This window comes from Dermochelys coriacea, chromosome 1 (assembly GCF_009764565.3).
Source record: "Dermochelys coriacea isolate rDerCor1 chromosome 1, rDerCor1.pri.v4, whole genome shotgun sequence".
NCBI lineage: Eukaryota > Metazoa > Chordata > Testudines > Dermochelyidae > Dermochelys > Dermochelys coriacea.
In genome coordinates, this window is record NC_050068.2 from 113,361,709 (window position 1) to 113,376,699 (window position 14,991).

At 39.0% G+C, this 14,991-nt stretch overlaps 1 protein-coding gene across 9 annotated transcripts in view; it reads right to left on the reverse strand.

Moving 5' to 3' along the window:
• The window catches only part of LIMS1 (LIM zinc finger domain containing 1), a 135,468-nt gene that overhangs the window by 57,736 nt on the left and 62,741 nt on the right, over nucleotides 1-14,991 (reverse strand). For 2 of the 9 annotated variants that reach the window (XM_043510197.1, XM_038406181.2), the window contains exon 2: nucleotides 13,866-13,925. The exons of 5 other annotated variants lie outside the window; for them this stretch is intronic. In XM_043510197.1, the coding sequence (XP_043366132.1) occupies nucleotides 13,866-13,925 (60 nt within the window). Of the gene's footprint in view, nucleotides 1-2,046; nucleotides 2,183-13,865; nucleotides 13,988-14,991 lie in introns of those variants that run through there. 2 more of the 9 variants (XM_038406141.2, XM_038406173.2) reach the window with 2 other exon arrangements.

Genomic DNA, 14,991 nt, shown 5'->3' on the forward strand with positions numbered 1-14,991 from the left:
TGGTATAAACTTATGCCAGTGTAAACAAACGTGCTTGGTATCTGCTACTACAGAGAATTCATTTTCCATTTCCTTACTGGAAGTGAATATTACAGGAATCTGTTAAGAGGCTTCTTCCCAGAAGGATCTTTATAGATCATAATAATCAGTGAAAGTAATCTTAAAATAGAATTTGTGGGAGAGAAAAGAGATATTTCAACAATACTTTTTTTAAAAGATGTTTCAGAAAGTGTTGTTTTTTTTTTGCTGATGAAATAAGTTTTCTGACAAATCCCTGCTTTGTGTGAAATATATAGAACATGGGTAATTTTTCTCTTTACACCCTTCTTTAAGTTACCTTTGATTACATTCCTTTTCCTCCCACCACTGCCCCCCATCCAGTGATCCCTGAATACCTTTAGGCCAGCACTCAAAAAATATACCACAACATATCAGCAGTACTTTAACACCTTTGCAGTGAGACATTGCATTAAATAGCTTATCCATAAAATAGGCACTCTACACTTACTTGGCTGTGCTGCAAGAACTCACACTATATTCAACTCTTGAATGTTAGTAAATTTTTAAGCAGTTATATATATACTAGTGCTTTTTATAGAAAAACATTAGAATCCATTTAGAATTTAATTTTACAGTGTGAACTATAAAAAGTGTCAGGTACTGGCCCCCAATGCTAGACACATCACGTATTGACTCAGAGAAGTGAGGTCCTACAGTTGACTGGATAGCATTTTCTCTTTGTGTGTCTGTCTGTTTGTAACAATGTTAGAACACTGCATCTGATCAAAACCAAAATTTCAGGAAACGCTCAAGGCAATAATAGGCAGACCCCTATTGATTTTGGGTAAAAGTGGAAAACTGGACGCAGGAAATGGGGAACACATAGGGTAAGTCTACACTACAATTAAAAACCCAGGGCTGGCCAGTGCCAGCTGGTTTGGGCTCACAGGGCTCGGGCTAAGGAGTGGGTAAACTTTTTGGCCCGAGGGCCACATTTTGATGTGGAAATTCTATGGCGGGCCATGAATGCTCATGAAATTGGGGGTTGGGGTGTGGGAGGGGTTGCGGGCTCTGGCTGGGGCCAGAAATGAGGAGTTCAGGGTGCGGGAGGGGGCTCTGGCTGGGGGTGCAGGAGGGTGGGAGAGAGGTGTTTGGGGGGTGGGAAGGGGATCAGGGCTGGGGCACTGGAGGCAGTCAGGGGTGCAGGCTCTGAGCGGCACTTACCTCAAGCAGCTCCTAGAAGCAGTGGCATGTCCTCCCTCCGGCTTCTACATGGAGGTAAAGCCAGGCAGCTCTGCATGCTGCCCCATCTTCAGGCGCTGCCCCTGCAGGTCCCATTGGCCGCGGTTGCTGGCCAATGGGAGCTTCAGGGGGGCACTTGAGGCGGGGGCAGTGTGCTGAGCCCCCTGGTTGCCCCTACATGTAGGAGCTGGAAAAGGGACATGCTGCTGCTTCTGGGAACCCTGGGAAGCCACGGCGCATGTAGAGCAGGGCAAGCCCCGGAGCCAACTCCCCGGCAGGAGCTCAAGGGCCAGATTAAAATGTCTGACGGGCCGGATGCAGCCCCCAGGCCATAGTTTGCCCACCCCTGGGCTCTAAGAGCCTGCAAGGCGAGTCCCAGAACTGAGGCTGCAGCCCGAGTATGAGCATCTACACCGCAATTAAACAGCCCCATAGCCTGAGTCAGCTGACACAGGCCAGCTGTGGGTGTCTAACTGCAGTGTAGACATATCCATAGAGCTCCCTTTATCTAATTAGCAGACCCAGAAGCTTCAACCAGGCCTATAACAGTATGTTTACACAGCAAATAAAAACGTGCGGCTAGCTACCATCCATGCCAGCCAACTCAGGCTCCTGGGGCTCAGATTGTGGGGTTGTTTCACAGCTGTGTAGACATCCAGGCTTGAGCTGGAGCTGCCCGAGCTCCCACCTTGCTGGATCCTAGAGCCTGGACTCCAGCCCAAGCCCGGACTCCAGCCAAAGCCCCACAAACCCAAGTTAGCTAACATGGATCAGCCGTGGGTGTCTAGTTTGGTGTACACATACCTTAATTGTCTGTAGATTAAAGAACTGGTTGATGGCAGCCATTAACACTTTCCAACCCAATTCTTCCAATTTCAGTTCTGCCCATCCTCCCAAGAAGAACTCAGGTAGCTCAAAAGCTCGAATGCCTATTCTCTTCCTCACCAACAGAAGCTGGTCCAATAAAAGATATTACCTCACCCAGCTTGTCTCTCTAATATCCTGGAATTGACACAGCTACAACTACATTGCACCACATCCTCCCAAGAGTTTAACATGTTGACACCATGAATGACTTATCAACCTGATAGAAAGAAAAGCAGTAAGAATTGGAGGGCATAGGGGAAGACGAACACACACAGAGCACCTGGCATGGGGGGGAGAATGAAAGCCTCAAATGAGAAGAGTGGAGAAGTCAGGGGGCACGCAGGCCCTGGCATGATGGAAGGGGTGGGAGAATTGCAGTGAGTCCCCAAAACAGAGGGGGATGGGAGCATGCCACAGAGGGAGCTTGTGCGGAGGAATGCAAGGAGTCCCTCATGTGTGCAATAAGCTCAGCCTGCAGAAGCTACAAGCATTTGACCCCACCAGTAAATAATATTTTGATCATCATTTCTCATAACTACAAATACAAATCTGCAATAGTGATCTTTATATTTTCTATGAAATTTCATGTCCTAGTGAAATTTGGTAATGCTGGGTTACAGTACGTCCCTCTGAAATAGCAGTTTCCTTTTCCAATGCCAGGTATTTAATTCATATAATCTATCATTACATATTGTCACAGATGCTGTTCCAAACAAAAAGCTTGTCAATTTAAAGGAAAAATTATATTAAATGTTAGTCCTGTATTAGCCATCTTCTTACAGTAGCTACAACTAATGTTTTTATAAGTTGAATGCCCTGACCTGAACAGTTCATCCAGTAGCTATAATTAATATCTTGACTAAACCAAACACCTGGCCTTCCCTGAAAGCCTTCTTGTATGTCCATGTAGTTCCTTATACGGTTGGGATAACTGTCAAGACCAGACTTTCTGGCTCTAAACTACATTCTTATTATAGCAACGATGCCATCGGAGACTCCACACTGCAGGATTGACCTTCAGCTAAGGTGGTGGAGGAGAGTGTTTATTTCTTTACTAAGTCACATGTCAGTCTTATATAGATCTCTTCTTAAGTAAACAAAGATATTAGCATTTTGAGGAGAATCTACTTTATTTCATCTTTCACCTTACTGTAAGCTTTTCTTTTCTAAAATATTCTATAACTTCTGTTAGTGACTTTAGAAGTCTAAACAAGCTGTGTCAGGGAGAGAAGGAAGATAAACTTGATGAAGAAAGCAGATCTATTGACACAACACTGTTTTTTCCTCCCATAAAGATTAAGTCACATCCGTTAATCACTTTGGTTTTAAGTATTGCATTTTATTTCTCAAATGTTCATCACTGCATTATCAAGCTCCAATACCAGAAAGGAGAAAATGGAAAATAGCTAAACAACTTGTATTTAGCTTCCCCCTTAAATATTCTGGTTATCACGTTCTAACAGCCAGCAACAGAGTAAGTATTAATTGCAACTATAATTGGACCACGAGACAAATGTGAATAATATGCTAGCAAAAAAAGCTATCACAAAATGTCTGCTTTCATAGAGTTTAAGATCCAAACAGACCATTACGATCATCTAGTCTGATCTCTTCCATAACACAGGCCAAAACCCCTCACTTTATACTGCGTATTTAGGGCTTACTCCCTCAAACAAGTATGGTGAATTTCAGTACCACCAACTGTAAAATAAGAAATGCCAATCGCTTTCTAAACCCAGGGCTATGGGTTTGTGGTTGTTTTTTCTAGACTTTTCTAAAGCGACAGGCACCGAAGTATGTCCCAATTGTCTAATGTTAAATTAGTAGAGTATGAATGAACAATTGAAATACATACTCGAGAACAATAGGGACAGATTGGGTGAGGAAAGATGAGGGAGGAAAGATAAAGAAAGTGGTTACAATTTGAGAGTTAGTTTAAATAAAGAATTCAATTTAATCCTAATGACTGCTTTGCATATTTCAGTCAAAATTCATCACAACCAACATGGCAATTTACTTAGCTGTCCCAAGGCGACAATGCTAGCATTTGGTATATTAAAAAGCAAATTTAGTCCAGCATAATGTGCACACACTTCCTTGTGAACTGAATGTATGCTGTTAGAAGTTAGTACAGAACCCACTAAAACACTGATTTTGCTACTGGTTTAATAATCAAAGTCTTCAAAAGGAGAAATGTACATAAACATTTCTCATTGAAAAAGCCTAAATAAAATAAAGTCAACAGCAGGAAAATACATTGTTTACTAGAACAAAAGCAAACAGACCAGCTCAGGTAATTTGATTCTTATCCACAGCATGGATGATAACAGTTTTCAATAGCTGCTTAGGCCAGGGAACATAGAGTAACCAAATTTATTAAACAAACTTTCTGCCAAGGACATTATCAATCATTAAGAGTGTGACATGCATATGTTTAAGACACAGAAATACAAAATTAAATTTCACACTTTCTTCACCTTCATTCATTCATTCATTTTTTTGGTACAAAAGCCTTTTGAATCTTTTATAAAAGCATAGTTAGAAAAAAAACAGGGGGAGGGAAGCTTGTAGCAGCATTAGATAGAGATGAAAAAAGCAGAACAGTTTAACAATCTGGAGATTTAAGGTATAGCAAGGGGCATGCAGCAAACCCCTAAGGAATGCTCACTTTTTTTTTAAAAAAAGTTAAAAGCGGTTTATTTTAGAAACAAACTGCCAGTACAGACCTTTTTGTTACAGTGTGCAAAACCCTTCAGTTCAGAGGTTCATGATAATTTTTATTTTATGTATTAATTTTATTTTACAACTTCTGTTCTTTATGAGTTCACAATCCGTGATTTTTGCTTTGTATGCCAGGTTCCTCCCAAAACAAAATCCTCATCCAAAATTACCAAGCTTTGCCTAGGTGATACCTAAAAGCAGAAACAGGAACAGGCTTGCAGAAAGAATTGCAAACCTTTTGGAAAACGTGGGCAGTTTCCCCTCATTAATAAACCCCAAAAGATTATGAAAAGTTCATGGAACTTTTCTAATGAAATTATTGGTTCACCCTGCGACCAGCAAGTATTTTAAAGAAAAATCTAACTGCTACTAAGTTGACAGCTCTGAATATAAAAAACAAGGAATTTGAATTCCTAAGTCCCACAACTCATGAACTCTTATGGAAGAGACCAAGTGAAATGAAGGGGCCTCATAAAACCACGTGCACTAAGACATTAGATGGCATGCATGATCATTCAGAGTTTTATTTATGTTTGGGATGTACACTAAAATCATCACAATCTGGCATCTCCCCACTCAGTTCATGGTACTCAAGAGAACACTGCGTGGGCTAGATTCAGATTTTAAAACACAACTTATTAATTACAGGGAAAGAAAAAACATGAACCCAGACCTCCTTTACTATCTAAGAGACTGGGGGTTCATAGTTCTTTCCTGTCTGTGAATCAGTGGGTTTTAACCAAGACTAAGTTTTTGTCTCTGCTACAGAGTATTCCTGTGTGGAAATTAATCTTTTCATGGCACATACTGTATTAAAAGTCTAATTTAAATACTCTCACATACATGAAAAATGAGAAGGTATTACATTAAATGTTATTTAGAGCATGCTTTTGATCCAGGTATTATTTAATTGTTAGACACACTAAGTCTGCATATCAAAAACAGGTTTTAAAATAAGATCTATTTATGAAATGTAACCAACTAGCATTGAAAGAAAGAATTCTCACTCCTCTATTTGTCAATATCTGCTATAACCATTGCATTTACCACCATTTTGTAAAACCACCATACACAAAATTTTATGCTTGGATCATTAAAATAATTTAAGAAGAAGAATGATTGCTCAATTTTCACCTACATAAGTTTTGTTTATCACCACCTAGTCATTTGGACTCAAGGGATATTGTCTGATGGTGTCTGATTAAATCTAAACTAATTGTTTAGGAATGATTATGCAACATAAAAAAGCAGGAGGATGAGGACAAGAGAGAGGGTGAACTCATCATTGCTTAGGGTTAAAGTAAGCGTGAATATACGCTGTGTGCCTCTAACCCTTTGGAAGTGTCAGACTCTCTGGAAGTTGCCATAAGAAGTGTCAATATTTCCTCTAATGGTGAGCATACATTGATGAACCCTCTCTTCACTTAAAACCTCAAACAGTCCAAGGATCAAAAATGTTTTTGATTCAGGGCAAAAGTTTTCTGATCCAAAATACAGATTGTTCTGGTAGTATTTCTAGCCATAGCAGTGAACAAAATGTGGACTTTAAACTTATATACTGTGTAAAACCTCAATATCTGTACTTCTGCTTTGCTACTGATTACTGTTGACACTGCTGGTAATGCTGGGTTACAGCAGTTTCCTTTTCCAATGCCAGGTATTTAATTCATATAATCTAATCTCTGCTGATATTTGCACCTTAAAGATGCTGACTGGGGACCCTGTGGAGCTGAAGAAACAATGTATAAATATTAACTTTCTTTTAAGTTTTGTGAGACTATTATGCAATGTTACACATTAAAATTCAACAGCCAAAGTTTAGGAATTCTGCAAATTAACCCTGTTTCCTCTGCCTTCCCTCGGCTCTCAGTATCCTAAGGAGTTCAGAAGCTTGGCAGGGTCCCTCCTTCCTCATCTCACTCCTCCCAGTCAGCTCCTCACTGTTTCCTATGATCACTAATCGGTGTTCACCAGGTGAATACAAAACTGATCTAGTAGTTTTCAACTGTCAATGTTTCTCAATACAGAGAAAACTTTATAAGATATCTTCTGTGACAAGAGAATAGAGTGACAAACTACTTAAATAACTGATGAAAACTAAATGAAGAAAGGTAGTACCTATTTGTTGTGATTATTGAAATTTACAAACCATCAGCCACTCCACAAGTTCTTAAAATTTTAACTGGATTTACTTTAGTAGGGACCTAAAAGAGTTAGGAAGACTCTTAGTTCAATTATTTTTTCAAGTGTAATCATTAAACGCTAACTGAACAATTGTTTTAATCACTTTTCTTCCAGTTTTTCCAAAATATTCTACCGAATTGTGAAAGTAAATCATAAGAATTTTTCAGGCCAAACATTGCTGAACAAAGTTAGGAAGGTCAGTGTGGAGGAGGGGATGTGAAAACAGGACTTATAAAGCTGCTGTTGAATGGATCCCAATGATTAGTCACAGATGTATGCTTACTATTTCCTTAGCATCCTGTTTTCTGGAGAAAGCAGGGGAGAAAAAGTTCACCAGATAGCTAGAATTTTTGTAACATCACTTTAAAAAGTATTTCACAACACAGTACAAAAAAATCTCCAAGGAGGTGGTTTTGAAAAATTTTTCACTCTATCGTTTTCTAATTAAATGCAAATTTAAATTATTCATATATATGAGATGCTAAGAGCAGCAGGAAGAAAAAATAACAATATTTTGTTTTAACATTGTTACAGGTAGCAAAGAGCCTCAAAATACAAACATTTGCAGGTGTACACTGAACTTTCACTTAATATGTCATGACGCCTGTGGTACAGTGATGATTTTGCCTCTCAATGTACAGTATTCTGGCATTATCTTGTTTCAAATCCAGGTGAACTATAAAAGTAAAATGGGGATGTGAGCAATTTATGAGACTACAAAGAAATTCAAATAGGAGCCATGGACACAGCTTAAACATGATGAATGTAATATCAGTCATCACAATGCAGTAGCTCAAAACACATTGTTGCAGGTGGGAGTACTTTAAGTTTTCAAGTAAAAACATTTATGATAGTTTATATTCATTCCGTCTTAAATTAATTTCTGTGGAAAGGGCTAGTAAATCCACTCACCCAGGGTAAGTGGGAAGCTTGACCTGGGAAGTGAAGGGACCCACACACCATTAACCTGTGCAGAATCCAAGCTTTCATTTTCAAAAAACAAGTTTTTAGCCCTGTTGTGAAAGTGTTACAAAGATGAATTGTGTGTATATTGACGGGCACTGTCATCTCCCCAGATCTGGAGACAAACAGATCTCATAATTTTGCTAAGCAGCAGCATAGTGAAATTAACAAGACTCCTGTCAGTTTACTTATGATATTCAGAACTTTGCAGAGATCAGTGAGACTACTAGGAATCATGTCACTTTCACACTGCTGCTGATGCTGATGCGTTGGAAAGCTAGAAGCAGAAATAGAAAACATGGCAGTTATTCACCTAGGGCTTGATTCAGTGCACAATGGCCAAACTCACACTGACTCCAATTGTGCAGGATCGGGCCTTTGACCAAAAAACCAAGTGCTGTGGAGAGGTAGTGAGGCTTGCATTTACAGAACTCTGCACCAACAAAGCATTTTAAAACATTGAACTACCACTAATCTGTAACCCCTGGAGCTGGGGAAACTGAGGCACTGAGCGCTTAAGTGACTCATCCAACATCATACAGACTGTGGCAGATACAGAAACTGAACACAAATTTTCCAATTCACAGTTCTGCATGTTAGACAAGAAGAAAAGGGGTCTAGCAGGTAAAGTCTGAAATATTTTCAGATAGAAACTTAATGAAAACACAGCACCATTCACTAAGAGCTATTAAGAGGATTCTACTGCAGACTGAGAATGACAAATTTTAAAATTTAATTGTCAAACCCATATCATTTCCCTACACCACTCCCTGCGGTAGGTGGGAAAAAATGCTTCTGGGCTGATTCATTGGATATTGCACAGCAGAATTATAAACCTCTGAAAGACAATGGTGGAAATGGACTATACCAGCATTAATGGGTACAGCTTCAAAAGTTAAAGATCTGTTTCCTGTTATGGACCCTCAAAGCCAGCAGTGGATGATCTCTCTCAAAGTTATGTTAACACAGGAAATTACTCTATTCTCCTACTTTACTATACTTTACATATCTTTGAGGGATTTTGTTTTAGGGAAAAATCAATGGTATTTTCTTACTTTGTAACTATTTAGGAATTTAAACCTACATACTCAGAATATTCAGAATATATTGTTCAACGGTGTAATGCAGCATTACAATGTCCTAATTATTAATTATTTGTATTTTAATGCTTCAGATTAAGTCACATTACACTTCATTTCAAATTAAAAGTGGAAAAAAAAAATCAGCAGCAAATAACCATTTAAAGCTCTTTGGAACCAGCAATATTGATGCTTCTGCAGCAGTCTGTGAAGACTGTGCCAGGAAAATGTGATTTCCAGAAGATGAGGATTAAAACAGATATCTGGTTTTGCAGAATATATGGAATTATACATACAGCTGCGTTCAAGACAGAAGTTATTATCGTACTGGGGTTCTCATACTTTGTGTTCCCGTGGTGCTACTCAGTTTTAACACTGATCCATAAAGTAAATTAAATCCAAACTGGGCTCAAGTCCAAGCTCCCACTGTGATCACTAAGGCATTCTATAACAGTCCTCTCTCAGGAAAATACCAACAGTTAAGACTAGAAAGAACCTTTGCTGCACCCACTCACCCAACACACCAGCTACATGCAGAAACTGAGGGAAGAATATATGTTTAGTACCTACATTCTATCAAGATGATGTTCTTCACTCCACCTAACAGCAAATAATTGGGCTGTAAGAGAGCAAGTGTGTGTGTCTATGTGTGTGTGTGTGTGGGGGGGTATTAAATTAATTCCCTTACCAAGGACAGTGAATGGGGTAGCTGTGCTTTTCCCTATACAAACACATATGATTACCCCGTCCTTGCTCCCCAAAAAATAACAATCTGGGAAGACAAGTAACAAAAGAAGGGGCCGGAGAGGGGCACTATAAGAGAGAGAGGCAACGAAGTGCGGGAAAAAGGAGAACTGGTAGAAGACGGACTAGATGACCTCCTGAGGTCCCTTCCAACTCTGATATTCTAAGACATTTACCTGGGCTTCATTTAAGGCAGGGGTGGGCAAACTACGGCCCGTGGGCTGGATCCTGCCCCTCAGGGCTTTGGATCCGGTTGGCAGCATTGCCTTCCGTGGCGCCGTAGGCCCCACGCCACTCTCATAACGGGTGGTTCCACGTCCCTGCGGCCTGGCGGGGGGCAGAGAGCTCCGTGCATTGCCCTTGCCTCCAGGCACCACCCCCCGCAGCTACCATTGGCCAAGAACGGGGAACTGTGGCCAATGGGAGCTTCGGGGGAGGTATCCGGATGAGCAGCAAGGGCAGTGCATGGAGCCCTATGCCGCCTCTCCCCCAGGGGCCACTCAGAGACGTGGTGCTGGCTGCTTTCTCCCACTGCAGTGAGTCTCAGAGCCTGGGTCAACTGATTCAAGCTCATGCTATGGGGATAAAAATAGCAGTATACATGTTCCTGCTCTGGTGGAAGCCCGGGCTCTCAGACCCATCCCCCTTGCTGTGTTTTAAAGCCCAGGCTTCAGCTCAAGTGGGAAGGTCTACACTACTATATTTAGTCTCATAGCACAAGCCCTGTGAGCCCAAGTCATTTGACCCGGCTCTGAGACTCGCTGCTGCGGTGGTTTTTTTGGGTGTGTGGGCGAGTCCTAAGAAAACTAAATAGTCATACACAAATTTTGGTGCTGGATTAGAAAACAAAGAGCAGGATGAATGGCCAGTTTCTAACATGGCAAAAGGTTTAGAGTGAATTGCCCCAAGTACTGGTACTATTTAACATTTAATTAAATAACTACGTAAAAGAGGGGATAGCCAAGACTATGAAAAATTAATGAGGTGGAGAACTTCAGAGGGATGTTACATAGCTATACAATAGGAAAACATAACGATGGCATATTCAATTTAGTGTACACAAGTAATGCACATTGCAAGGAACATTTTGTCCTATTTATGCATATTGACAGAGTCTAAAGTAAATGTAACCATTAAGGACAGACACCAAGGCGTAACTGTGGAGAGCTCAATGAAAACAGAGAATATTCTGCAGTGTTCCATTTAATATTCATGAAAATTAAGGGTTTCCTCCTCCTGAGTCCTCATTCTTCTTATCTCGTAGTTAAGTCATAATCCTATATTTATAACACTGCAATATTTTGCCATAGAAAATACTGCAAGATCACAAATAAAGCAGCATGGCAACTACAGGATGAAATAAGAAAATGGGTTAGAAAGGAGCAAAATCTAGTCTAAGCAGAAATAATTTCAACAATTAGCAAATATGATAAGAACAATTATGAAAAGAGTAAAAGGACTGAATTTACGTTATAATTTTCCATCTATTAAAAAAAATTTTTTTTAGCATAATCAAGTCCCCTCTTAGACATTAACCTTCAAGGCACTTTACAACTCTGGCCCCTCCCCAATGATCCACTTTTGACTTAGGTTGCCTACTATTTACCTGCTTGCCCTTTTGTCCCATGAACATCTTTGGACTTTCTTCCATTCCACCTCTTACGCTTGGAATGCCTTCCATTAAATTAATCATAACGCTACTTACTGATCTCTCCTCCTTCAAATTATTTCTCAGGACTCACTTCTGCCTCACATGTTGCTTATCTTCATAAATTGTAAGCTACTGAGGGCAGGAATCATGCATCTTTATGCTTGTGTAGCATCCCGCACAATCCAAATCAGGGCTGCTACGAGCTACCAAGATATCCACGTTAAGCAAGAATAATGATACTATTACAGCTACAAAATATGGATCTCGTTTATTTGCTTCCAACAGATCTATCTGCAAGTTCTGTTTATGAAAGCAGATTCTGATCCCACAATAGGACTTAAGACACATTATTTAAAACTAGTAAAAAGAGACAAAAAGTAGATAAAGGGCATTAAATATATTAAAAACAATATATACAAAGGAAAGGAAATGTTGAGTGGAGAATGAACTTCTGAACATACCCCATTTGATTGAGCTTAATTACTAAATGATTTTTCAGTCTATACATGTGTTATTAACGGAGGGCTGGTCCACACTAGGAAGTTAAATCGGAACAGCGACATCTCTCAGAGGTGTGAAAAAGCCACACCCAGGAGAGATGTAGCTATACCAACCTAAACCACTAGGCTGATGAGAGAACTCTTCCACTGACCTAGCTATCACCTCTTGGGGAAGTGGATTACCTATGCCAGTAGGAAAACCCCTCCTGTTGGCATAGGTAGTGTCTACATTGAAGTGCAATTGTGATGCAACTACAGCGTGGCAACTGTGTTTCAAGTGTAGACAAGCGCTTAGTGTTTCAGTTTGTTTTTGTGCACATAAAATACTACAGTAAAGAACATTCAACTGGTAATGAGGAAAACAAGGACATTTGCCGTTAAGAATGACAAGCGATATAAGACACACTCTCTGACATTAATGCACAATAGAGTGCTTAAAGGAGCAGATAAAGAGGTATCCGCACTGGGTATAGGCTTTTTTTAAAAAAATGTCATTTTTCATTCAACTTAAATTCTTTGCTGCTAATGGTTTGTTAAAACATTAACATTCTGTTAATGACTTTGCACTGGAAAATGTGTGTGTTATATATTATACAGATACCTAAATACCCTCAAAAATCTACATAGGCAGAGATTTTAGAATAGAATCTAAGTATACATAGCAGGTCCATAAATTAACCGGTTCATTATATTATTTGGTAAATCTGATTGTTCTTCATTATCATGACAATTAAAAATAATCTCAGTAAATTATTCTAATATTTAGTAAAAAAAATGTAAGATGAAATTAAGTTCTTAATCTTGACACAAAGGGGCATCTTAAAAATGTAAACTGCCATTCTTCTGAAATCAAGTAACATAAATAACAAAACCGCAATTAGAGAAATAAACTTCTATGAAAAGTTTCAGCACAAAGTGAATTCTGAAGGCTTGAAAAAGCAGAGTTTAAAAGAAAAAAAGGATGGCGTTATAACCCCCATATGAAACAGAAGCACAAAATTGTATGAAGCATTCCAATTATGGAGTTGAAACACTCAAATCAATACATAGTTTAAAAATAAAAGCAAAGTAAAAGTAATTAGGGGATAGGAAGTACTTCCTCTCCACTGATGCTTTTGTCAGCATTTACAAAAGAATCCATTACTGAATAAAATGAAATGTGAACAGACTATTTCCCTATCTAGGAGATAAACAGTTAGCATTTTCGCTGGTCTGAATCTGCATTTACTGAGGCTACAAACTATTATTCTTTTATATTCCAAATATAGGCCACTGAAAATCTCACATAACATTTTAAAAGGAATGTCATATCAGGAAAATAACCTTAGTCATTAAATGGCTTTCAGATTTTTGGTCACCCTTCCTTCATAAGGTCATATCAAGTGGTTCTACTGCATTCTTTTGTCTAAAGCCATTTCACAAATATCCCTATGAAAAGAAGCATGATCCAACAAGCTTCACTAGACATCTTAAACAAAGAAAAGCCCAACAGAATGACACCAAAAAGATCCCAGAGAAACCGGGCAACTTTCCTTAGTTTCAATTAGAGAGCTTTGGTGATTAACATTGAATTTTAACCTACACTGCAATAACATGTATGGGGAAGTTATTTACTAGTAAATTACGCGCTGTCAAAAGTATACTAGAAAGTTATAGACAGATAGCATTTGCCAAATGTAGGAAACGATTCATGCCATTGCCAAAAACTACACTATGGTGCAAACCCAGGACATCTGCTTCTGATTAGTCCCTCCTAGATTTATTCTGGTATTTTGGGGCTACTTTTAAACTACACGTCTTACAATGACATTATTAGAACCTCAGTTTGTATTTAGTTTGCTGTAATCATTTAAACAAACGCCTGTTAACTAAAAAGGCACCCTGAGCCTTTGTTAACCATTATTTTGCACTTACCTTAGTTTCTCTTCATGTAACCCATGAAGTCCCAAACTATCAGGGCGATCCCGTCTCCTCCTGTACAGACCAGAATATGATAACTCTTTCAGTTGTAATGCAGTCATATTTCTCTACCCACAGGGGTTTTTTAAAGTTTCTGTTGAGTAGTGTTGCTGCCAAGATGCCTGGAGAGAATATGCTCAGCAGCGGGTCTGCACACCTGCACTCCTCAGAGTTACAAATCTCTCAGCAAGGCAGTTGCTGTACTGCTTCCTGTTTCTCATAAATACACACCCTTCAGAAGGGCACTTCATTTCCCTGATCACACCTAAGGGATGACTGTGGCAAGCCTACCAGGTTCCATGAAAGTTTGTTGGAAATAAAGCTTAAGTGTCCAGTTATCATGAACAAATTTACAATTTATTATGCAAACTATTCAATTGTCCTTATGCCTCTTGGAATTAGCTAAAAATCTCATGAGCAATGATCTCTTCCATATTATTTATAACAAAAGGAGACCCATTAGCACTATAAAATCAAGAGTTACATGTAAACAAACCAAAAAATTGGAGGTTAATCCAACAAACTGAGCAGCAAGAGGACCTACAAGAACTTCCACATCTAGCATTCAAACAATCTCTTACAAACCTAGGTGACTAATGCTACCAATACAAAAACACTTTTCCTCCAAAACCCTAAAAATTTAAACAATATTCATCAATACTTTTCTGCTCTTAACTAACAAAAGGACTGTCACTCTGGCATTTGTCTATTTTTCAATGGTGCAAGGTCCTCTGGAGGCTATAAAACATGCATGATAAAGTTAAAAGTTTCCTGTAACAGAGGAAGGTGATAATCATGGTTTTCCAAGTTGCATGTCTCGTTCGAACTGGTAACGAAAACTATAAACTTGAATTTTAAAATAGGTTTAAACAGACCTGAATGTTTTTCAAAAATTGATTTTAATCTTGGCACATGTAAATAGACTGTAATCCAGGTTTTTTTCTAGGGAGAAATTATACGTGAACCTAATTCAGTTTTTATTTTGTTAAATATAACTTTGATAACCTTATTAACTACTTGCAAGAAACTTGTAAGACACTCTTTCACCTAGACAGGGAACACATGTCTATGTGGTATAAAT